At 34.1% G+C, this 27436-nt stretch overlaps 1 protein-coding gene across 3 annotated transcripts; it reads right to left on the reverse strand.

The window, feature by feature from the left end:
- Positions 1-29: 29 nt before the first annotated feature.
- Positions 30-27230, reverse strand: LOC127845041 (acetylcholine receptor subunit beta-like). Of its 3 annotated transcripts, none has more exons than XM_052375662.1 (13): positions 27099-27230; positions 22154-22252; positions 14368-14382; positions 12077-12228; positions 11566-11610; positions 8470-8576; positions 7798-7944; positions 7224-7308; positions 6578-6663; positions 6040-6185; positions 4686-4763; positions 4222-4380; positions 30-1250 (listed from the first exon to the last, which is right to left on the reverse strand). In XM_052375662.1, the coding sequence occupies exons 2-13, from the start codon at positions 22188-22190 to the stop codon at positions 988-990; spliced, it is 1320 nt and encodes a 439-aa protein (XP_052231622.1). In that variant the 5' UTR covers positions 22191-22252; positions 27099-27230; the 3' UTR covers positions 30-987. The 3 variants fall into 3 exon arrangements, with proteins under 3 accessions (XP_052231622.1, XP_052231623.1, XP_052231624.1); XM_052375664.1 differs by lacking the exon at positions 30-1250 and adding an exon at positions 3468-3595; XM_052375663.1 differs by lacking the exon at positions 14368-14382.
- Between the last annotated feature and the right edge of the window lie 206 nt (positions 27231-27436).

Consider the following 27436-nt stretch of genomic DNA (forward strand, 5'->3'; position numbering starts at 1 on the left):
ATGGCATAACTTTCTTAAACTTTCTTGGTCAGATGTTTTTATATATTGAATACTATTTCAATTCCATGTGATACAAAACGCTAATTGTATATACATATAATTATGCATTAGATATACGATGAGTAAATATTTGAAGTAAGATATGCGTTAAAGGGATCTTTTCACGCTTTGGTAAATTGACAAAATTTAAAAAAGTTGTTTCAGATTCGTAAGTTTTCGTTTTAGTTATGATATTTGTGAGGAAACAGTAATACTGAACATTAACCATGCTCTAATATAGCCATTATATGCATCTTTTGACGATTTTAAAACCTAAAAATTATAAAGCGTTGCAACGCGAAACGATTGAATAATTTGGAGAGTTCTGTTTTTGTCGTTAAATTTTGTGAAACTACGAAGATTGCTTATATAAGGTATAAAATACGTCAAGAATGTGTACTCGGCGGAATAGCTCAGTAGGCTAAAGCGTTTTTACTTCATGACTCTGGCAGGACTCCAGGGGTCACTGGTTCGAACCCTGCTCCGGGCAATGTTCTTTTCCTTTTTTTAATTTTTTTCTTGATTTTTTACTGGAGCTTTTATGATCCAATGTTTACATTTATCAATATAAAGCATTTAATGAATAAGTTAAAAAAATGCCAAAATCTGTGAAAAGGCCCCTTTAAAATTCGAATCGTTAATTATCAGTTAGTGGAAAGAAAAAAAATAACATTGAGTTCAAATTGGTTATCGAGTAAGCATACTGTTGACACTGATTTAAACATATTTGTCTTAGATCAACAATTGTCTTCAAAGTTGCTACGTTTATTATATACACATAAAACTGTCGTGAAACAAATAAATCAGTTTAATGTTCCTTATACATAATAATTTATATTCAAACAAGATTATGTTAACGATGGAAATAAGACAGTGAATGAACAAAAATAGATCAAAGAGCTCCACAGCGTCTTTGTCAAATATGCCATTGACTAATCGCAAAATCTCTTAGGCCGATGACAATATGATCATGCAGATCACAGTTGATGACGCCACCAGGAAGATGAAGGTGTGCATGAAGAATCTGTCCAGGATTAAGGCAACTTCCTTCCACGAGAAGAACTTTATACCAACCCCCTCCGCGACCTTTGACCTCTCGTCATCCAAGGCCCACTTGTCCTTTGTCTCGGACTTTTCCGTGATCTCGTTCAAGGTCAAGATTTCGCCGTCCCCTCCGGGGCTTACCTTTGGTTTACTACAACATGTCACTCCTGTAATACGTGAAAAATAATACTTATACATGTACTTAAACCTCGGTGAACGAATTGTTATTGCAATATAAATACATAAATAAATAAATGAATACAAATAATATATATTGCTTTTATTCAAAGCAATTTACATATCTCCGTCGAAATACGAGGCAATGTAAACAAAACAACATTGAACACAAATTGTTTAAAGCTGTGCTGACTGCTTTGATGACTTCGATGAAAAGCATTGGGATCATTCTGTCGAAAAGCCTGCCTAACCTCAGAATTTACCCAACGTTTCACAACCGACACATGCTTATTCAATTAAACATGAAAATCATAACTCGGTTATTTAAACGAAATGCAACTTAATTCAAATAAAGTCTAATGAATTGCATTAAATAAGTTAATGGTTTAATATGTATCAGATCAAAATAATAACAAGTTAATGATACAATGAAGTTCTGATATTTATTTAGCTAATTTCCTTGTTGCAAGATGTCAGAACCCATCGTCATGTCGTACAAATGTCAGATCAGGGCAAATTGCAGATATCCTCTGTTAAAAGCCACGATGAGATGTGTAAAGCGCAAAGTGCGTTCGTCTGAGTAATAAAAGAGCCGCTGGTTTCTCGTCGCATTTTATTTTAGTTGAAACGATTATACGACTTCGTTGAATTAAAACTTATTTAAATAATAGAAAAAAAAACCTTTAACGGTTTTTATCAAGTACTCATGTAATGTTTCCTCAAAAGCACATACTGAGGAATAAAAACAGGCAAGTCACTACAAAATGTAGCAAACATTTCAAATTGAAGACACGTGTTTTCATATGCATGGTGGTAAATCGTTTGTAAACCCATTTTAATGATTTGCGTATATTTCGTATAAAACATACAGTTTATTGAAACCAGCATGAACTAAATATCATTCAAAGAAAAATATATTTATATATTATTCACTTTACACTTTGCAGATATAGGTTTCTAAACGAACTCGTACCGATCAAAAAGTAAACAAAATAATAAGCTTTTGTATTGTTGTATTGTACATAATATGTTTTCGATAACTTGTGATTGTTTGGGAGTTAATAAACATGTACATTTGTAAAACAAAAACTTGTGTTAAACTCTTAAACAAGATAACTCAAGCATTTCGCAAACAATAAATAGTTAACAATAATTTAATTAATGTAATCTATGCAACTAGACTTAATTACGTTAACATACATCGAAGTATATAGCGTGAAATGTTTTATTGGATATGAAAAAAGTCTAACAGTTAAAACTTCACAGGAATATGAAACAACACTGGCGTGATATACGTATAAGCATTTAGGAGTTATATATAATGATATTCATTTTTTTTGCAATTAAACCTCTAATTGGTTTAATATGCACCGGAGCGTCTAAATACATCTTCTTGAGGCACGATGAAATAAAGTAAATAAACTTATCAACAATACTATTTCACGTGTACAAGACCTGAGAAATTAGCATCATATAGTGCATCCCGAGATTATCGCAATGCATTTCAAGAAGAAATCAAATGCAGAGTGTAAAAAAACAGATTACATAGTCAAGATGTATATGCAATCACTACATAATTGTATTACATACGGCATAATAATTACCATTTTGTACAAGAAATGGACTAAAATATTCGCTTTCAATGTTTTCTCATTGAGCCACCAATTATTTGTGTACAATGTTACATTTAAACGAAAACAACAAAAATAATTAATTTATCTTAGCAGAGGATACTATTTATGGGCCGTTCTCTGTGAAAAGCGGGTTTAATACATGTGCGAGAAGTTTCGTCCCAGATTAGCCTGTGCAGTCCGCACAGGCTTATTAGGGACGAGACTTTCCGCTTTAACTGGGTTTTTGCTAAGAAGATACTTTCTTGAAACACAAAATATCCTTAAAGCGGAAAGTATCGTCCCTGATTAGCCTGTGCGGACTGCTTAGGCTCATCTGGGATGACACTTGACGCACGTGCATTAAACCCCCTTTTATCAGAGCACGGCCCATATACATTGTTTGTGTGATAATAACCCATATAAATACAAGTTCATTATTAAGCTTCATGTATTTGCTACCTCGACCAACATTAAGAAATAAAGAAAGTCAAGACACATCATCCGACAGACTTTTCTGTAAATCAACCCTCCGAAAAAAAGGGCTTTGCAATGGTCTGCAATTGAAAACCATATGTATATGTTAATGACCAAAATTCCAGTATATGAGATAATACTTTTATAGTAACAGCAAGCAAAGTAGTCGTTACAGTGCATAATTTGAGGGCTAGCATGCGTTGCAACAATGCGTACATCGCATTAACGTTACTTACCTGACCCTCGTCCTAAAAAAAATCAATTACAAAAGTGACAAAACAGAATTTCTAACAAAACGTTTAAGTTATAGCTAATTGTATTTCCCTATAAGCATCATAACATGCGTTTGGGTGGCTTTTTCGGAACAATTCATTTTTTTCATACAAACAATATTTCCTGTTTTAAATGTGTATGTCAATATATTTGGTATGTCATTGGATTGTATAATACTATTAAACAAGGCGTGTGTTTTCGTGTTTTATCAATAAGTTCCTTTTGATTTTAGTTATCGGATGATATACAAGAACTATGTATTCTCATATGTAGACGGTTCTTCTATCAACATTTTTAGCTCAGTGTTATGTAAGATTTATGTGTAAATAAATGAGATCATTGGGCGAATCAATTAATAAATAAGGTTTTCATTGTCTTAATAAAAGACATGATTAAATTGAACAAGGTTTGCCTTTGAAGGCGGTTGTTTCGAGTCCACACCACATTAATAGTTCACTGAATTAATAATTAACGTACTGAACACGTGGATGATTAACATTTATGAACGTTCCATTATATAAATTCATTCACTTGAGTTCAATAATATTGACATAAATATGTTTGATTGACGATCATGGGGACGATGTTCAATTATACACACCTTTCCAACACGTGACCTTCACAAGGAAATGGCGTGTGAGATTCTGCAACCAACTGGGCGGGGTTTCATCATCGGCATGGTTGAAGTAAATGTCAAGGACGACAATGGTGAAGACCACCGACAGCGTGCTCAGCATCAGAATGATAGTCAGGTATGAGGCTGTAGATACAAATATTGAACAGTTCGAGAGCGTATATTTAATAAATTAATCTCGTTATAATCTCACTAAATGATGTAGAATTTGGGTGTGTGTAATTTTACTTAATTTTCATTGTTATGTACATTCTATTACTCTACCATTCTACCACTCCGATCAAGTGCATTTACCATTTTAAATGTATGAAACATAAACATGCACACCCAGACACACACACACTAATTCACACGAAGGCACGCATGCAGGCACAAGCAAGCACGCGCCAGCACTAACGTAAAGGGTATAACGGTAGCTCACGTGCTCTTACACAAGATACTGGCACTTGTTGACGTCCTGGGTATGTTATCCGCAATCAGAGTAAGGTACACGGCATAGGCCAGTAACACTGAAAAACATATCGCATGTTATCCGCAATAAGAGTAAGGTACACGGCATGAGCCAATAACACTGAAAACATATCGCATGTTATTCGCAATCAGAGTAAGGTACACGGCGTAGGCCAGTAACACTGAAAACATATCGCATGTTATTCGCAACAAGAGTGAAGTACACGGCATAGGCCAGTAACACTGAAAACATTTGGCATGTTATTCGCAATAAGAGTAAGGTACACGGCATAGGCCAGTAACACTGAACTCATGTCGCATGTTATTCGCAATAAGAGTAAGGTACCCGGCATAAGCCAGTAACACTGAAAACATATCGCATGTTATTCGCAATTAGAGTAAGGTACACGGCATAGGCCAGTAACACTGAGAACATATCGCATGTTATTCGCAATACAAGTGAGGTACCCGGCATAAGCCAGTAACACTGAAAACATATCGCATGTTATTCGCAATTAGAGTAAGGTACACGGCATACGCCAGTAACACTGAACACATATCGCATGTTATTCGCAATTAGAGTAAGGTACACGGCATAAGCCAGTAACACTGAAAACATATCGCATGTTATTCGCAATTAGAGTAAGGTACACGGCATAAGCCAGTAACACTGAAAACATATCCCATTTTATCCGCAATTAGAGTAAGGTACACGGCATACGCCAGTAACACTGAAAACATATCGCATGTTATTCGCAATTAGAGTAAGGTACACGACATAAGCCAGTAACACTGAAAACATATCGCATGTTATTCGCAATTAGAGTAAGGTACACGGCATAAGCCAGTTACACTGAAAACATACCGCGATACAAGTATTAAACATAAGCACGGTGAAAAATGAGGTCACCGGCTTAGATCTGTAAATGCAGACATATGTGGTTTTCACTGGTTAAAGGACTTGCAAAATTTCGCACTAAAGAAGCCCAAATCAGACAAATGAAAATAAACATTAACTTGATAGAATTGCAGGTCACATTTAAAAGTTTAACAAGAGAAATGAATTCGATTAAATTAAATTGTATTACTCAATGAGTCGATATTCTCCAGATAAACGGAATTACAACTTTTTTTATTCACGATAAAGTTAAGTAAAGTCAGATAAAACTGACACCGCACTGGATGGGTTTTCCTTCATTATCACACTTAATAGTCCTCCTTCCGTAAACAATTCTTCTATAAAGTTGACAGTTGACATACATTGTGTAAAATAAGATGAGACACTATAGAATTTGTTACATGATTGAATGATGTTAACACTTTAAGTTCCCCTACCAGTGAGAGACATCCCGACTCTCTCCCCGGACTCTGGCGGTAGCTTGAAGACGAACACAATCAGACAAGACATGAGAATCACTGGGAATATCGTGTTAAGGATGTGGTACAAGGGCCGCCTCTTCAGTTTCATAGTGAACCTTAACCTGCATAAATAGCAATTTGTAATTATTATTATCAAATATAACAAATAATTGATTACTCCTTCAAGACATTACACGAGAGGAAACCTTTATAATCACACCGCTTGTCCTTTCATAACGAAAAGTAATCCTTTTTACCAAGGACATAGACAACAGTACAAAATAAAGATGATGATTTTAAATCAGAACTTATTTAGAACTCAACCAATCCTTTGGTGCAAACACATTTGAAACACCATGCTTTTGTGTCAAATTAATATTAACTTATTGACACCAGCATTGAGGACACTTAACTTTGAATAACAATACGTATTCCAATGACCGCATGTAAGTTTAATTAAACGTAATGCACACATAAAGCGTCAAAACTGAAGAAACTATGTAACCATAGCTACCTGTCGTAGGTGTATGATTCCTCTTTGCTCCTTTGCGCAGACTCCCGGCTCGAGCTTGTACCTACGAGTTCCCACTCGCCATTCTCCTGAATGCAGACGACTCATTGACAGAAGACATAAGTCATGGCATCAACAATACCGGACAAAATCGCGGGGTCAAACCCAACCGGTACATAATCAAGGTAATATAATACTGACAACAACATAAGTTGAGATCTAACACAACAAAAGACTGGCAGTATCAAACTGCATCTAACTATGTTGACAAAATAGTGTTATATGCTACATTATTCGCATTTTCAGAATATCATAAGAAGACGAAAATGTGTGTCAGACACAGAAGAAGACAACATTGAAGCGATCGCATCAGACTCAGAAGTGTTGGGATAAAAAAAATGTTAAGTTATATTTGATGAAGACGTTCATAACACCTGTTGTCTTAACAATATGTTTAGTATGTAGTTATGCTTGATTTTTATATATATTATGATACAAAATAATGACTATTGAGTATAACAATCATCATCATTTGATATGTTATATCAACATATTATTTTATCATATTTCATTTACATAAAAAGCAAACGTGGAAACTAACATTTATATTCAATACTGATTAAGATAATAATACTTATTATGCTCTTACTTGGTAGTTGTCCAACATGAAAGAGGTGTTCAGGAAACCAAGGGTAATCTCATTCGAGGTGTAAGCCCACGTGGTTAACGTGATGCTGAAAAATGTATTACGTAAAGTAAGTTGCCCTTAAGACCTTAAGAATGACGCATGGTCCTGGGAAAACTTTGCTTAATGCATAAGTGCCGTCCAAGATAAGACAGAGCATTCCGTACAGGCTTATCAGGAAATAAACTTTATCGAAAGTTTTTTTACCGCAAATAATGTTTTGTTTTTCATTCCGAGTAACATGACGTTCCTCTAAACATTAACGGAGACAATGCCTTCCAACTTTATATATCAATTATTTCAGGCACATGTGTATCTAGTCGGTATGGAAAACGGGTATGTTTAATAATATAATATAAGAATAATGAATATCAAAGAAGTCAAACAGGAGAGACACTCTTTTGAACATTCGTTAGATTGCTTATTGCTCATACAACAAGATGAAAAGTCGATTGCCTATAAAATACCATTAAGTAAATATCCAATGGTCGATACAATATAAATACCTTATACTTCATTTTTTTAACACAACACGTACCTGCACTCTTGTGTGTCCAGTGGATAGTACGTGACGTCTGCGTCACAGCTGGTCTCAAACACGCCACCTGGCGTCCACAGAGCCTTTCCCGTGGATATCAACCGGATGAGGCTGTTTTCGTCGCTGAATACTTCCAAATCATTGACACTATGCGAAATATACATGGACCACCATATACACTTGAATACATTTCTAACGCAATACTTATCCATCTTGATTAACTCAGTTATGAGTTAAGATTTTTTTTATAAACTGTACATGTGATAATTTGACTACATTCTGCGCAAACTCACGGTACAATCATTCATCCGATACTATTGGACGCTTTAGCACGTGGGTTAGGTTAGGTTTTATATGTGTGTACGTTAAAATATTGCTATTTGATATCATTATAATTTAATTTCAATAAAAGCACTTAAGATTGTTATCGTATCAGTTAAAAAGAAGAAATTAATGTTCTTTAAATGGTTCATATGAATATTCAGGAGCGCAACGGAGCCAACGGCACGCTGTAGGCTATTTAACCCATTTCAATCTTAAAGCAAAATACAATATATAGTAAATAATAATGTCTTAATCCTTACCCATGAAGATTTCAATCTTAAAGCACAGAACAATACATAATGAAATCATATCCGATTTTTTCCTGTTTCACTAATACTTTTTACTGACCTATTTTCTATGGCAATTTTTGGGGTCCAAACATACGTTTCCGTTGAAAACATAAATCGAATATTGCCGTAAGTGGAATTCCATTCAAGTCGACTGTCTGTCCATTGCTATTAAAATACAAATAACATGCTGTAAATTGAATATTCATTGTCTTTTTACAAGTGTGGAAATATCCATAAAGGTTTATAACACATAGATATAACAACACTTGTGTTTGTGAAACACAATGCCTCCAAATGCGCGTTGAAGCCGCATTGAAGCTATTTTAGAGGAAATTGTTCAGTCCAAGGTTCATACCTTGGTCAAAAATCAATGGACCGGAACGAAACTCGCACTTAATCTGTAGCTTACATGTATGTAGACAGACTAAAGTAAATACTTGAGTAAATTACATCCGAACGGACAGACGTCCGAACGGATGGACGGACGGGCAGTCCGACTGCTATATATCACCCTACCGGGAGCATAAACAGACGTGTTTCTGTCCCAATGCTCCAGAATGTGTTCTGTGTCGATTAGCCCCCATGTAGCGTAATTACACATCGTTCCTTGATAATGCACAGTAACAACCAAAGTTCATTTCTGTTTTCATCGAGATTTATTTCCGTTAAATAATTTCTAACACAACGCTTCTAATGTTCATGAAGTACAATTTTACAGCGCGGCGGCCTATTGGCCGCCACGTCAAGAAAGCGTGACTACTCTACTCGATTGTCAAACTTAGGACTCCTCTTCATACAACGCAGATGCCAATTTATACAATAATGGACAAATAAATTGGGTGACGGCTGTCTGGATGATTGACTTTAACATGAGTTGAATTACCTGATACGGGATGGCTTTATGTGTGACTTACATATCTTGTGCATATATATGCCAATAATTTAGCGAGACCACGTTTGTTTAACTGCATATATGAAAGTTCACCTGTCATTTAACATGAAAATATACACAAATTAACAGTGCTGCATGTGCTTACCATAGACATAACTAATTAGTGAACCCAACCATGGGCAATAACTTGGTGCATTTTTCTCGTCTAATTTGACGATGACATATGATGCCCATTTATGCATTTCTTCATAAAGACAGATATTATGTATTCAGTTACACCGAACAAGGAATATACATGAAATACACCAACTATGCGACAACCAGATATAGTTTTGTCTCATGAACAAGTATGTAAAATATCATTTAAAGTATTAAGAAGGGGTAAATATGAAATGTTAAAGTTTGATACATTTAATATTACTATGTTTGTGTCGTAATGGTGCATTCTGTGTTAAATTAATTAAATTTGTTATTGGAAATTTAAATATATATGTGCTAACGTGGTTTAGTTGATGTTAAATAGTTCATATTTGTATTGCATAAGGCATGTATAAATTGAATATTGACAGATTGATATAATAAAAAAATATATTATATTAGAAAATACAATGTTTATGTTGTGAATTATTTTCAATGTAACTGGTTGCTTAAAGGGACCTTTTCACAGATTTTGGCATGAATTCAAGTTTTTCATTAAATGCTTTATATCGATAAATGTACACATATAATCTAAAAATCCTCAGTAAAAAAAAATGAAAGAAAGAACAAAGTAATCATCAAATGGGCTCGAACGCTGAGACCACTCGGCTGTCCGTGCTCATGGATAATATGATGTATTTTTAACTTTATATAAGCAATCCTCGTAGTGTCACAAAATATAACGACAACAACTAACTATCCAAATAATTCAATCGTTTCAAGTTGCAACGCGTTATAATTGTATAGGTGTTTTAATCGTCAAAAGATGCATATAATGGATATTTTAAAGCATGGTAAATGTTTAGTATTACAGTTTCCTCACAAATATCATAACTATAAAGAAAATTTGCGAATCTGAAACAAGTCTTTCCAATTTTGTCAATTTATCAAAACGTGAAAAGGTCCCTTTAACGTTAAACATGGGAAAACACACACATTATGAGTTCTAATTCAGCAGCAACTAAAGAACGGCTTAATTATAACATGGACTTTTGTGGTGAAACATGATTGGTCAATGATGTAATAAAAGATGCCTATATGTGGTTTAAGCAAATAACCATCTGCATAATTATGCAACCGGAATGCAAGAGTACACAATTCATATCGCGATCTCGCAATTTCGAGCTTTGCTCAGTCGAGACGGCGAAAACCTGATGCTAGATCACGATATTTATATTGCAATATCTCATAATTGTTTAATATCTCAATTGTATTCATAAATTTGGTTTGGTAGTTACAAGATACGACCCTAGTAACCTAGATGGCTCTAACTGAACACTGTACTTTTGTGTTCTTTGTCAACAATCAAATCATATACTTCTTTACAATCAACCCCGATCTATTTATGTTATGGTTCCAAGATGAATATGTCCAATTATAGAATATAAATATATAATACCTTGGTTTAAAACATATCAATGTAATTTTAGAACATAAATAGGACCTGTTAAAAACACATATTGTTTTACCGTACACATAATATATATTTTTGACTTAAGCTAGTGTCATACATTAAAAAAGGTAAATATACAATAAAAGTACAAATTCTTACAATATATATAATTTGCAACATACCGGTAGCTAGGTTTGTACGATATAAATATGACTTTCAGTGCCATTTTATAAACAATTATATATACAATATGGAAACACTGAATTTTGCAACGTTTGATAAATAGTATATTGGTGACAAATTATATAACATGCATTGTGTGAAATGGCCTTGTTACATGGAATTATATTTAACTTGTCTAGAAAGTCGTTTAATAAAAAACAAACAAATAATCATTCACTGATAACATTCCAGTGATCGTATCATAACCCATACGGTATGAAATGACACTTCACCTATATGTTATATAAACAATGATGGAAGTTGTTTTATATTGTATTGCTCTTTGTCTTACATTTTCATAATAAATGTTAAGCGGAAGTAAAACTCAAAATTATATATGCAATATCACAATTAAACAATTTTATGCCAATATTATCTTCTGTATACGAAATTAATTTGTTTTATGTAAAGCTTTCAAAGTCGAGTAAGAATTTTAAATGATAGCTTACCATTTGGAAGAACCCAGAAGTGGACAGTTTTTGGTCTTTGATTTCCTGAAATTTTGAATGATATTGATTTTTTTCTGTCTTTTTATATTTAGAAGATTGCCATCATCGCATGTGAAAATCTTCTGACGAAACGTCGAGAAACCGAAGACTCAATAGTAACATATTTATTGAAACTATAAATGTCCCTTTCCAACATAATGTAGGAGTCGAGGGCGAATATAATACGCTTCTCTCAAACAAACCGTGTGAGATTGATCAATAATATCAATGTGTATACATACATGTACATGAAAACATTTCAAAATATCGATGTCCAAAATTAATTCCGTATGCGATTTTGGTAATGGTATCTGTACAGCGACCGAAAAGTCATGGGCCCACTGTGGAAGAGTTTTTGTTCTACCAAGGGTACGGACTCGAGAGCGTTTCTAAAGACCTAACGTCTTCGATGCAATCGAACTAAAATAAATAGGTAAAAACCAAAACTAAGACGCTCCGTTGTTATTCATACCAGATTGTTAACGGTGATCAGGTTCAGGGAGATGTTCACTTGGATATTCTCCGAGGGCCGCTGTAGGGGCTCGTATCCATTAAACAGCATTGACCTCAATCTCGTCTCGAGATTTATAGAGTAGTTCTCGGGCTCTGTCGTCCCACCTCCGCCTAAAAGAATGTATGTGAACATATTTTGCATCTACATATTGCATGAAATCTTAGAAGAATAGAGCCTTTTCTGGGTAAACTGGGGCTTCAGTCATTTGCATAAAGTGTTGTCCCAGATTAGCCTATAACAGGATAATCAGGAACGACACGTTCTTTTTTTTTGTTATAGAATTCCCTACAACGGAAATTAATAAAGACATTCATATTAAATAATGATGTTCAACACAACAAACTCCGCCTGCAAAAGAGATTTAGGCGTTGATAAACCTCCACTTGCTTTGAAATATGGTCTATGTAGTGATGCAGTCTATTTTAAACAATATCTAAGCGGTAGACAATATTTTTGTAGTTTGAATTTATAGGATTTAGTGTAGTATTTATTCATAGCAATAAGCCATCAAATTGATAGATTTATTTTCTACTTTTCATTTTACTATTTGTTTTTCCTAAATGCATATAATAAAAATAAACTAGAACAGTATGTATTATTACCTGATGTCTTATATAAGTGATAATTATTTTTTGCTATTTCCTTCGTAGAAAAAGAAATTTGCAATGTTTTAAACTGTTACCGGTGAATATCGAACTGTTGACCGGTCAACAGTTTGAACTGTTGCCCGCTGGAATAACGACGTCATTTCGTCGAAAAAATGACGTCATTTTACAGTTAAACAGTCAAATTATTTATTTTATCAAAGTCATCCCTGATACCTTGGGAAACAGTTTTGACTGTTCACCGCGCATCCATGAAATAATGATTAATTTTCTAGCATAACAATGTGAATACATGTAATAGTTCTACATTTTATTTCTTAAAACTTTAGAAATAGAGGAAGAAACATTGGTTGCAACACTATGATACCATAGATTAGATATATTTCCAAATTAACAATGTTCGTTATCGAAGGTTAATGTCATATGATAAAAAGAGATTCATATATTCCAAATTAACAGTGTTCGTTCGCGAAGGTTAATGTCATATGATAAAAAAATATTAATATATTCCATATTAACTGTGTTCGTTTGCGAAGGTTAATGTCATATGATACATAGAGATTCTTATAATCCCAAATGCCATGATCATTTGCGCAAGTTGATTCCACATGATAAATGGAGATCGGAATGTACTCTAAAAAACAATATTGTTTGCGCAAGTTAATGGCATATGATGAACAGATTTTGGAATATATTCACATAAAGCCATGATCGTTTGCGATAATAACTGTCATATGATAACGTACTTTACTATTATCTCTCTGAATCAAAATTCTATAGCAAGTGAGGTTACACTATTCTATACTATGAATATATATATGTGCCGATTACGAAACAGCAACTAGATAAATGTGCACTTATACAATAATACACATGAAATGAAAACAATAACGTTAAGGTCTTCTTCCATTTCAAAAACGTTTATTTCAATTAATATTTTGCTTGATTATATCTGCCTTGTTATACATAGCTTTTCGTTTTAACAAAAAGAAAATAACAAAGGACGTATCGCATATGGAAGACGCCGAATGATATCATTTTTAAGTTAACAAGAGTTGATTACATATTTTTACATTTGTTAAAATCAATTTGCATAGATCCCAAAACGACAGAAATAAATTGTCCCAAAGCCAAAATAAGGAGGCCACAAAAACACCGACACCACTGCTATGAGATTGTTTGGGATAATATCGTACAAAAAAATAGCTAATGCTTAACAAAAAAGTACGTATAAAATGAGCTAACTCTAAATTAAACATGAAACCACAAATAAATACATTCACAGTTAAATGTGACATAATAAACAGCTAGATAACTAAATAGTGATCAGTAGTGTTCTACAGAGCCGCGGTCTGGAAAAACTGGGCTTAATGCATGTGCGTAAAGTGTCGTTCCAGATTAGACTGCACAGGCTAATCCGGAATGACAGTTTGCGCTTTCATGGTACTTTTGCGTTAAAAATATATTATATTCATAGCGAAAAAAATTCAGTTCAGGCGAAATGTGTTGCCCTGATTAGCCTGTGCGGACAAAACAGGCTAATCTGTGACGACGCACATGCGTTAAGCCCGGTTTTCCCAGCGCGTGGCTCTATGGATGTGGCTCTATATATGTTTACAATGGTTATCATACCAAGGATTATACCTGAACTCGCGGAACCTACAGAATAAACAAAGTGGGTAATAATTGGAACGATTAAAACACATTCTCAAAAAACACAAAATGAATTCAAATAAAAAGATGGCGCTGTACATACGATGTAGGTAACATGTGTTTAGAGACAAAACATACTTGCAGTAAATTAAGCACATGCAATTCGAAAGAACAAGGTGTATTGTAAATGTCTCTAGAGCACCAAACAGGTTCAGAGGTCATATATTCCTGTTCTGTAGAAACACATTTGATATGCATATTGCACTTAACAAAGCCTATTACGTTCAAGAAGTGTGTTACGTTTATTAACGATATACGTTCAAAAATGTTTGTAATAGACATAACATGAAGATTACAGACATGTATATTCAAATTTTAATGACATATAACGTAAAATATCTACTGGGAATATATATCTATACATATACGTTGACATTTACTAATCATACAGCAGTATGTACAATGAAAATGCGTTTTGTGCAAAAGAAGGGTTTACAAATTTACATCTTCTAAAAAGCCCATAAATACACGCATGTCTATGACATGTTTTTCCTTAAAACTCGTTATGTCACAAGTTTGTAAGAATCTGGATAAACACTGACAACTGTCAAGAGCAGGTCCTACAAAATCAAACTTACGTAAAGCGCTAAGAATGTACGTTATGGTCAATTAACGATGCCGCTCGTGTTACACATCAAACTCGAACGGCCACTTAAAATTACCTTAGGCAAAACCTAACCTACCACGGAATATGAATTTTGTTTGTGTGTGTTCGTTTATTTAGGCGTTTACCAGAAAATAGTTGAAATCAAACAGCGATCTAGAAATAACTCTTCAAATGTTAACCAGCAGTATCAGGTCAACTTATCGTAGGTTTTGATTTCATAATACATAATATATATTCGTAATTAAATTTATAAAAATGTTTTATATATATTGTATACTCATTGTTTCAACATTTTCTGATTTACCGGCTGTTTCCTTAATTTAAAACAACAACAGATAAATTAGTGTGGGTGATTTGAAACAAATTGCAAGACATTGGGATCAAATAATTGCGAGGCATTGGAATCAAATAAATGCAAGGCATTGGGATTAAAACACTCTTATTCTTTTGAATAAATACATACAAATAAATAGACATTATGTCTGTTATTAAACGGTATGATCTATTGTCAGTTATATTTTTATCCATTGTTGTAGCAGTTCTGTAGCCGATAGGGCGCATTCAACATGAACGAATCCGAATCCTTGTTTGCAGTGGTGCTTTGCTATGTGACTATGGGCCAGTACACAGTCAACTTTCCTTGTTTACAGTGGTGTGTTGCTATGTGAATATGGGCCAGTACACAGTCAACTTTCCTTGTTTACAGTGGTGTTTTGCTATGTGAATATGGACCAGTACATAGTCAACTTTCTAGATGTTACATTTAGATAACACACAGCTACATAAAACTTAAACAGCGAATTCGATAAGTCAACATAAAGTATGAAAAGCGGTAAAACAAAAATCAAAACCAAATATAAATGACCATCTACCATCAATGACAATCAATGTAGTTCGCAGAATCTGATCAAAGTAGTCATAGTATACATTGTAACGAATATATGGTATCTACGCTATCAAACTGAAACTTTGTCAATAATTGTTGGTTTGGGGGGAGGATGGGAGGGGATGAAGGCACTAGGTTACCCGTTACTGCCGTCATCGTCGTCGAAGAAGAAACGACAGGTGCGCCAGTGGTACCTACAGGAAGTACAATTACAGAGAGAAACAAGGTCCCGATGGAGTCACATTGTGTTATGTGAACATATGGGACATTACCTTAGTAAAGGAACTCTTTGGGTAAGCGGGAACAAGGTTACAATGTCAGACATAAAGGAGCGTTAAGGTAGCCTTGTTATTTAAGATATCTTGCAGTTAGATTGGGCTCACTTGTATTCTTGTATACAATAACGAATGTATAAACCAGGTAGTTATGATATCATGATACATAAATTTACAAGATGACATCGTCCTATTACAGTTGATAAAAATGGATGACGAATATTCTGTGTTCGCGACATGAGTCAACATGAATATCTAGTATTCGCGATGTTTAACTGCTCATAAGTCAATATGAGTATCTATTATTCGCGATGTTTAACTGCTCATAAGTCAATATGAATATCTAGTATTCGAGATGTTAAACTGAAACTACGTCCACATAAATATCTAGCATTCAGGATGTTAAACTTCTCATAAGTCAATATGAATATCTAGTATTCGCGATGTTTAACTGCTCATAAGTCAACAAGAATATCTACTATTCGCGATGTTAAACTGAAAGTTAGTCAACATGAATATCTAGTATTCGCGATGTTTAACTACTCATAAGTCAACATGAATATCTAGAATTCGCGATGTTAAACTGAAAGTAAGTCAGCATAAATATCTTGTATTCGCGATGTTTAACTGCACATAAGTCAACATGAATATCTAGTATTCGCGATGTTTACCTGCAACAAAGTCAATATGAATATCTATTATTCGCGATGTTTAACTGTTCATAAGTCAACATGTAGATCTAGTATTCGTGATGTGAAACTAAAACAAAGTCAATACGAATATCTAGTATTCTCGATGTTAAACTGCAACAAAATCGACAAGAATTTCTAGTATTTGCCATGTTCAACTGCATATAGGTAAACATGAATATCTGGTATTCGTGATGTTTGAATGTAACTAAGTTTGTCATTAGTGGTTAAGAGGAAAGGGGGAAAGGGAGGGGACTAAAGACTACCCTTACTTGGGCCTTGGCCAGCGGCACCTACCGGAAATACAATCACGTAAAGAATGTTTGTCGTAGAATATACATATTTTAAATAGTTTATTGGCAATCCGCATTTAGTCTTTGGTGAAGAACATATATAAGAACGAGATATGGCCAAGACTGGGAATCCTACAGTGTTACATATTAAAAGATAAACAAATATGGCATTCGACAAACTTGGGCATAATAACAAATAATATGCAATACTATTTAATACATGTGTGTAAACATTCAATTAAGCAGCAGCCAAACGATTCACTTACTCAAATCTATGTGTGGAAGCTTCAAGCAAACCGTTTGCAATAGCTTTGAACATTTAAAAAAGACATCATTCATGTGTGAAAAAATGGTTTAATGCATGTGCGTAAAGTGTCGTCCGAGATAGGCCTGTGCAGTCCGCTTGTATGATATTTTCTGTTTAGAGAAAGTTTTTTCTTAGCAAAAATTCAGTTTAGGAGGAAAATGTCGTCCCTGATTAGCCTTTGCAGACTACACAGGCTAATCTGGGACGATACTTTACGCACATGCATACCACACAATTTTCACAGAGCACGGCCGCTATGTATATACTTATGGTAGGCCAGGATATCTTCATATTACATTTTATATGCAAGTCGTAACATAGTCGACAACTCAGTAAAAATGGATAATCCGATCCACATACATGTTGGTTACGAAGTTGACACTTCCGTGTTTATCGGAATATCCTTATATATCTGCCAACTTCTATTTAAAGACAATGGGGATCTAATCAAAATTTGCTCAATTGTTTTTCTGCAATTTTTATTGGACATGCAATAAGGTAATTTTCATCGTCGAAACATGTTTAACTATAATTAGAATTCCATTTTGGGCTCTTAAGCTAAGATCTCATATTGCAGTCCGCACAGGCTGATCAGGGACGACACTTTCCGCTTTAATGGTATTTTAAGTTTCAAGGAAGTCCCTCCTTACCGAAAATCAAGTTTAGGCGGAAAGTATCGTCCCTGATTAGCCTGCACAGGCTAATCTGGGACGACACTTTACGCACATGCATTATGACCAGCTTTCACAGAACAAGACATAAATTCTTATTTGGGACGACAATTAACGCACTTGCATGAACCTCCATTTTCACATAGAGAGGCTTAATTTAAAATTATGGAATCTAGATTGGTCCTACTTACAAGTTTTATTGGCTTAAACTTTGATGCTTTTGTGTAGTTATCGAATTGTCGTCTAAAACGTTGGTGAGACATTTCCAAATGGATATCTATTATGACCTCAAAGTTCACAAGTAGAACAGCTTTATCTACATGGAAAAACCATTGACAATAAAAATAATATTTTCGTGTTACATTAGACGCTGTAGTATAAATAAATCTGGGTCGCAAACATGCTGAGAGCGCTTGAAAGGATAAGAGGGTAATTATAACCGCTATTGATGTCTTTTAGAAATGCGCATAAAAGAAGTATTTAAGTCTAACTCAGTAAGGTCTAATTACACAGATAAAGCAAGTAAAGAATTAACAACTCCCTTTGTTCACGGACAAATATGTATAGACAAAAATTTATATAAGAGTCACGATTCTCTTTCGAAATATATTATTACGCATTTATTCTTTTGAATGTCATGAATAGTGGTACAGACGGGTAACGCACACGTTTCGGATAATAGTTGGTCTATGTTTATCATTCGCTAAAATTGACAAAATAACAAGCGATAATCTTCACAACTTTGAAAAATTTTAAAACAAAAACTCAACAACTCAGCGCGTTTATAACAATGCCAACTTTGAACACTTATTATTTATAAAAATAAAATAATTTTATGGTGAAATAAAAAATGTGTTTCAATATCGCAAAAACTTTTCATATTAGCAAAACATAAACAAAAATCGCTAAATATGTTAACAGTATAAATTCAAATTAATTTGTGCTGAAGGACTTCTGTCATTACTTGTGAATATGTGTTTATGTTTATATTATCTTTTCTATAGTGTATATTCCATTTGTCTACAACTGTCAGAACAGAAGAACAGAACAGAACAGAACAGAACTTTATTTTCACCCAAGTATATAACATATGCAATATGGGCAATATAACAAAGTACAATATTAAGAACAATATTGAGACTTCCGATAATTTTTACAACAACAACATATTATACAGTGAGAGTGGGGGTATGAACGGTAGAATGAATAATTATATATGAAGATATTGACTTTATAGAATGAAGCAACACCAATACTCATACATAGTGGTTATTGCCTGCGAATGATGTAACGGTAGGTAGTTAATTATGTTGTCCGATATGTCGAGGACTCTAGTATTATTAGTGATCTTTAACCTTAATTGTGCGGTGTTATCTTGTGCACACATCATTTGCTTTAGCATGCGCTGATTCAGGAAGCATTTGCTGAATGTAAAATTTCTTGGTGCAAGTTTAATTAGTGAGATTAAAGCAATATTGCTTCTTGCTGTTGTTAGATTCAGTTTCTATTGTTGGAATGGTTTATGTCAATTTGACGTGATTTATTCGCTCGACTGCACCAGCACACGGGGGCGATTTACAATGGGATTTGTCATTGGCATAAATCATGGTCGACTGGATAATGTTGGGGCTACCCGAGATGTCAGCTGTGCATATCGAGGAAACAATATGTACAATTAAGCAAATTGATATATTAATTGTGTGCACAGCATGTAGGAAAATGAGCTAAGATGAGAAGTGATTTCTAACCACTTAATAATAATGGTTTCACAGTGGCGTAGCAAGGATGTGCAGGCACATTTAAGGGGTCCGGGGGCACCCCCCCCCCCTCCGGGGAAAAAGGCCAGTAGTGGGCGCAAACGCGATTTTTCTCATTATAGTTTTTAAAAATAAAATTCGTCTCGTTGAAAACAGTTTTAACACATACATATACAGTTTTTGCAACAGATGGCAATTCACTTGCATAGCTGAAGTTTGTTTAGAGGAACTGCATGTTCCGACTCTTGGTAGAGGCAAATGTGTTGATTACTTTTTTCAATGTCCACTACACTTTGTCGGTGAATGTGGAGCACTGCAAGCGCTGAAAGGCGATCTTAATACGCTTCATTGAGCTGAAAGACCGCTCGCAAGATGATGATGTTGCAGGCATGGTGAGTAATTCTATCAGTATCTGCTGAATAAGTGGGTAGGCGCTTCCAGTGCATCAGACAAGGTTTTTGGATCGTTTGTCTGCATCCATAAGACTCAATCGGACCTTCCATCGATTGATTTCTCGGTCCAGCTGGTGACGTTCACAATGGATGTCCGCTGCATAGCATTTGCACACGGCTGATATGACTTAATCTGTGACAGACTGCATGGACTGTATCCTTGATGGAAAAGGATACGACGCCGGTCATCATCTGACAACGTTTCAACCGAACAATATGGATCGGGTTCTGACGGTGGAATATTGCAGGAAATCATTGGTTTCAAACACTCGCGCCACAGTAAAAAAAAATTTGATTGCCGCTATGTACATGCACAGGAAACTCTCAGTCACTCGATCAGACGGTCTTAACAATCAAAGTCCAGGCTTGAATGGTTTTGCGACTAAAGGTTGGATATCACACTTTAAGAGTGAATAACAATGGAAAAAAAAATGAAGGGAGGTTGAAACACATAAAGCATAATTAACGTCAATAAGTGATGATAGATTTAACACAATTCTTTATTCAGCAGAACTGATTAAGATTCAATCAATGAAAAACCGATTAAAAGATTCCTTAAGAATAACTCAATGAACGCGAGTAAACATAGCGATTCCATTTATATTTAATAACCCATAATTGTCAGGGGTCGCATGACCATGCAAATATTTAAATTAATCATGACAAGGACGATGACAAAGGTTTGGAAGTTTTTAATTTATGAATAATAAAATATGTTTTACGATATATATTCAATAGAAACAAGAACGGCGTCATGCGCTACCATTAAATCTTATCTACATCAAAGAACCCAAAGAGACTGTTCGGCATTCAAAACACTGAGTAATATTTATTACCTCAAAAACCTTTCGATTTTTTTTTTCGAACCAATTAAAACCTGTTATTTTTATCTCGTTAGCGTTAATGTGCGCTTAATTGAGTAATATCTAGACATATCGGACATCAATAGTCACTCAAGATATGTCAATGTATTCACATTGAATGATTATAGACAAATAATTAATACGTGAAATGAAAACTGAACGCGATGGGAATTGATAGCAATAAGGTAACTCACGGTTTATCTGAAAACGGTTTGCTGGATGTAATTCCGTTCTTTAGTATTGGTACATTAACACAAATGTAATTAAACATTTTGATCATGAAGTGTATAACCTATTTGAGAGGGAAACAAAGCAACGATATGAAAAGCATTTACGTTGTAACCGTAATTCGTAGGGCCTGAATTCAAAAGTAAAATTGGGACAACCCTAATACAGGTTAAGCGGAAAACTAAAGCATTCATTTCTGTCGCAACTAGAATTTATTTTATGGGTTTTAATGCATGTGTGTTAAGTGCCGTCCCTGATAAGCGTGAGCAGTCCGCACATTCTAATAAGGAACGACACTTTCCGCCTTAGCTGGATTTTTCGATAAGAAGAGACATTCTTTAAACGATAAAAATCATAAATGGTGAAAGTGTCGTCCCTGATTAGCCTATGCGGAGTACACGGGCTAAAGTGGGACAGCATTTACGCACATGCATTAAACCCCCTTTTAAGAGAGTACGGTCCATATATAGATATCTATGTTTGTGTGTGTTTACCGAGCGTTCAATTATCACCATCTATAGTTTTTATTTGTGTGCCCACTTTAGATAGCGAGAGATTTTGCTAAAAATAATACTATACCTAAAAGACAACTTTGCAAAGGCAAACGCTGTGATGTTGTATTTGTGAAATTAAAGTGAAATATATTTTGTCCATTAGACCGTAAAAGAACTTTAAAATGCAATACGTACCTACGAAAAGTAAACACAAAATTACACCAAATAGCATTTCCGGTTGTTTCAATCACACGTGACCAGCACGCGTGGATCCTGGATAGCGGTTTGGTTTCTCTGAAAGACGAATCAAAAAAACATACAAGTAATATCGCACGTTAAATTGGTATATCAATATATAAATCTGCACTTAATAATGTGAATATGTTTATCTAAACTGTGTGGTACAATATCTAAATCGACAGGCACGCACTAACATACAATTTATTATAACCCAATTCTTAATGAGTATTAAACTATATACATGAAATATATACGTACACTATCAAGCCAAATAAAACACGAGATAACATATGCAATACAAAAAACATAGATGCAAACCCAAATAATGTTGAAAACCAAAATACTGTATGGGAGATTATTAAAGGTAACATACGCAATACAACAATAAGATACACTTCATTAAAAAAAAAAAGAAACTTGCAAGCTTGAAAGAAAACCCTTCATGCTTAATGGTAGAGACACATTAGATATGCAATAATATAACACACAACCATAGACAACGCCATTATTGAATGTGAAATAATTTATGAAAACACCAATGTTTATCTTGTAAATTATTTTAAAAACCAGAAAACATCGTGTAATATATTCTTCGCAGATTTTCAAAAAAATACTCGACTAGATCAATCATTCCATTATGTTCTCGTGTTTGGAGAAATTAACTTTGGAGAAAATATTATACAATGGGTGAAGCTTTTTTATACGGACATAAATAAAACATGGATAGCCACTCTTATCGACGTTATGTACTATCTGTTTAGAATTGTTATCACATTACAATCTAACCGTAATGTGAATGGTATAGTTGTTAAACCAGGCGACGAAATCAAACAGCCATCATTTGCGGATGACGCAACGTACATTTGTAGTAAAAATCCTAGCTTCTAGCACCTTGAACAGCCTGATAGAATCACTTATCCTGTTTGGAAACGTATCAGGACTAAAACCAAACAAATGTTGATTAATTGTGCAAAAAGTAGGACATTATATTCATACCGACATTAATAAAAAACGGAAATAAACTTCTTTTGAACATCACACGAAGCATCAAGGTTAGGTATAACATTAGCATACCATTAAAATGAAACAGCCTTGAAAAACATATAACACAAACTACAATAATTAAAAAACTTCCTTAAACTGTGGCAACATCGAAAACTAACATTAATTGGAATAACAAGTGTATGAAAACATTTGCTCAATATTCCTTCACAATACCAGTTGCTTTTACTCCGCTCGGCCATGTCCAAATACAGTGATAGAAGTGTTCATTAATTGTTTTCATGGTGTCTATTCTGGTGTTAGTAGTAAATGATAGAGTTATTGAAGGTAGAGCGCAATGATTTTACAATAGTTTCCTTTCCTATGGGCGGGGTTTTCCAACGGTTCGAATGTCTTTTTTTTAAACTTTTATTTCTTTCGATTTTGTTCTAAAATATTTCATGACCATGTTTTTTAAGATAGTATCAATCATCTAAAGAACTTTCAAAGTTGTAGCACCCCCATGTCAGTGTGCATTTAGTTTGTATTGCTCGAGGAATATACTTCATAAAGCATTTCAATATTGAATTAGTTTTTTTTATAGTTTGCGTTATGTCCAGAGTATCTTAAGAATTCATGGATCTTGTCTAGCGTACAATTGAGTGATGATTCAGATCCGTCAACAAGTATAGATTTATCAGATCTTGTATTTTTATAACGTTTAATCCCTCGCTTTTACTTATGTTCATAGCACGAAATTATTGACATATAATACACACATAATATCTAATTGAGTTTCTACGACGATCAAACCAATTCATACACAAAGTATTGGCAAGAATCCATTAATTTGCATGAAGGATTATGAGTATTATGAAGAAAAAAAACAGCACAGAAATCCTTTTTTAAAAATTTGTTCGAAAATTAAAAAAAAGAATAGTGGATCTTTTTATAGCATCATACGAGCGAGAGCGTAAACTGGAAAAAAAGCTTAATATTTTCGTAGCATGTTATCTTTACGTAGCATGTTATCTTTTCGTAGCATGTTATGTTTTCGTAGCATGTTCTTTGGAACTGACGATTATTGTTGCAGAGATGAACGTCATTTAAATTATCGCTTTATTAAGTCTTTGTGAAAATATTTAGATTTTCTTGTTACACACCATGGACAATCGATTAGGGGGGGGGGGAGCTATTCTTGCTGCAGCGGTGCAAAGCCTTTGAACCATAGGCTATTGTACATTGGCGAACAATTAAAATGAAACAACACGTAGTTAACCGAATTATATATATTCAATCAATAAGTGTAAGCCTTTACGGAGAAGAATATGTCCGCTTTTTAGCACTATGAATTCATATTATGTTGTCATAGGCGGTAATGAAAAGGTCATAGACTGGATGAACTCGTACAAAATGAAAGAAGGACTAATCATGAGGAAAGAATAATCATTATATTTTTATTAAAAAGGGACATTTATAGTCAAACGCCTTAAAGTAGCTCCCCATAATATAGTTACTAAATAGCGGAATGGGCGGTGAAAACACGCTCCAACATGGTATACGAAATCAGGTATAGAAAAACACGCAGCAAAAAGTAATCCTAACTAAAAAAAGAACTACGTTAGCTTAGTTACAAATATACAAATAATTGAAATTATTTATAGTAAAGCATACACATGTCGAAAGTAGACAAATGAAAGAGGGTATCCCAACACTATGGTGGACACACTTTATCTCGGCTTTTTTAATTAGGCAGCTGCCTGACCACTTATTGCTGTTAACTCTTTCATTGCTGGAACCGAATTTTGAAGGTTTTGCAAACAGTTTGGATCCAGATGAGACGCCACAGAACGTGGCGTCTCATCAGGATCCAAACTGTTTGCTTATCTGATAGTATTCGTTGAAAAAATCGAAGAAAATGCTAATTAAAAAATTCACCAGACGACATCTTAGCAGACGAAATACTTCCAAGCATGCAAAGGGTTAAACTAATTCACAGATCCAGATCTTCTCCACCAACGGGTTGATAGGTCTACTTTATGAATTTGTATAAATGTGTTACTATACAGCTTTCAATTTTGTTCTATATTATATATGAGCCGCGTTATTAGAAAACTGGGCTTAATGCATGTGCGTAAAGTGTCGTCCCAGATAAGCCTGTGCAGTCCACACAGGCTAATCAGGGACGACACTTTACGCACATGATTTTAGCCCAGTTTTCTCAGAACAAGGTTGATTTCTTTTCTTGAACGCAGATTTGAATGTTTAAAAATGAATGTGTTAAATATTAATCAATAATTTATGATCTTTGCATTTTGGTTGCAGAACAATATGCCGCTTGATTTAGTAATTGATTAAGTTTTTAAAAAAACGAATTGTTTTTAGTAAATAAGCAGGGTTTCTTGGCATAACAGTTTTTCAATATACATATTTTGATAGTTTATGTTTTACATTGACGCGTTTTTTAATCAGTGTTTGGCAATATTGTTTTATTTTTATTTATCATTGTTAATCGACACAACAATATTGAGTTCTGATGCGTGGAATATTATTCATAGGCGTTCTGCGAAACTAGTGCTTAATGCATAAGTGAACTGCGCAGGGTAATATGGGATCACACTTTGCTCACATGCATTGAAGGGGCCTGTTCACGTTTTGGTAAAATGACACAATACAAAAAAGTTTCATATTCGCAAATGTTCATTGTAGTTATGATATTTGTGAGGAAACAGTAATACTAAACATTTACCATTCTCTAAAATATCTATTATATGCATTTTTTGAAGATTAAAAACCTGAACATAATACAGCGTTGAAACGATGGAATAATTTAGAGAGTTCTGTTGATGTCGTTATATTTTGTGATACTACGATGATTGCTTAGATAAAGTATAAAATACATCATTCATTGTATGAGCATGGATTATCGAGAGATCTAAGTGATAGAGTCGTCTCGTGCAAACAAGGACGTATTACATATGCGTCCATTGTAGCTTTAGACTAGTTGACACATGCTTGAAGCCTGGTCAGAAGCTACGCTTTCCGCTTATGAGACCACTTAAACACAGCGTTACTTTTAACCATACACTGTTGCTTCTTACCAGACTGCGATAACTTGGGTTGGTCTCAATCATACCACTTTAAACTTCATATTATTTGTGAAAATATAGGACTGCTTACTTGATCCAAAAATTAACGATACTTTTTACCACCATGTTCTTAATTGAACATGTTATATGGATGTTTGAATTTAACCATAGTTTACGGTTAAACGAGACGTTTTTGGCAAATACACACGGACAATGCGAACATAATTCCGATTGTTACATGATATGCTCATACAGCCTATTTTCATTTGAAAACCATATGCGGACACTAAAGAGTTGCATTGATTGCTTATACTGAATGAAAACTATTTCAAAACAAGAAATACATAAATATTAATTGTTTCATGTGTTACATAAAAATAAAGGCAAATAATGTATCAACTATTTGACTGCACAGGCTAATTTGGAACGACACTTTACGCACATGCATTATGCCCATTTTTCTAAGAACAGGACACATATATACTCGTATATAGTTCAAAGCTTTTAAATAAACAAACATAAATAACTTGATCTAAAAGACACGGCCGTTAGTAAAATTTGTTGTTGAAGATTTGAACAACTGGACAACTATTACGGATATATTAAATTAATTAGTATCCCCGGGATTAGCTTCCTAATTTGATGATTATTATTATTATAATTTTAAATAATAATTTTATTAGTTGTTATCTCTGTATATTGGCATAAACTGTTATAACCAGCAGTCCAAGTCATACCATATTTAAAATACAATATTTAAAACATCAGCTTTAACAGTAAGGTAATAATTCAAGATTTAAATGTTTTAATTTGCAAAGGTATTGTCTTACCCTGAATTTTAATGTTTAATCCAAATTATATACAAGACACTATGTTGATTTATTTTCAAAACCGATCAACTGCAAAGGCTAACATTCAATTGAATGTTCAATGGTCGCATATGCGGGTAAAGTATATTAACGTCTGCCAATATCTATTCCAATTCGCGAATTATCACGATTGATTTCCGTTTCAAAACGATCACGGTTCAACAGATCAACAAAAGTTGTATTAAGTGCGAACAGGTATGTTTTTGGGAAGCACACACGTTTCGCAATATACAGTAGGTCATTTAGTATATATGTATATCATTTAGTGCTGTTTTAATGAAATGAAGTTTTGAGCTCAA

The sequence above is a fragment of the Dreissena polymorpha genome, chromosome 9 (assembly GCF_020536995.1).
Source record: "Dreissena polymorpha isolate Duluth1 chromosome 9, UMN_Dpol_1.0, whole genome shotgun sequence".
In the NCBI taxonomy this organism is placed as follows: domain Eukaryota; kingdom Metazoa; phylum Mollusca; class Bivalvia; order Myida; family Dreissenidae; genus Dreissena; species Dreissena polymorpha.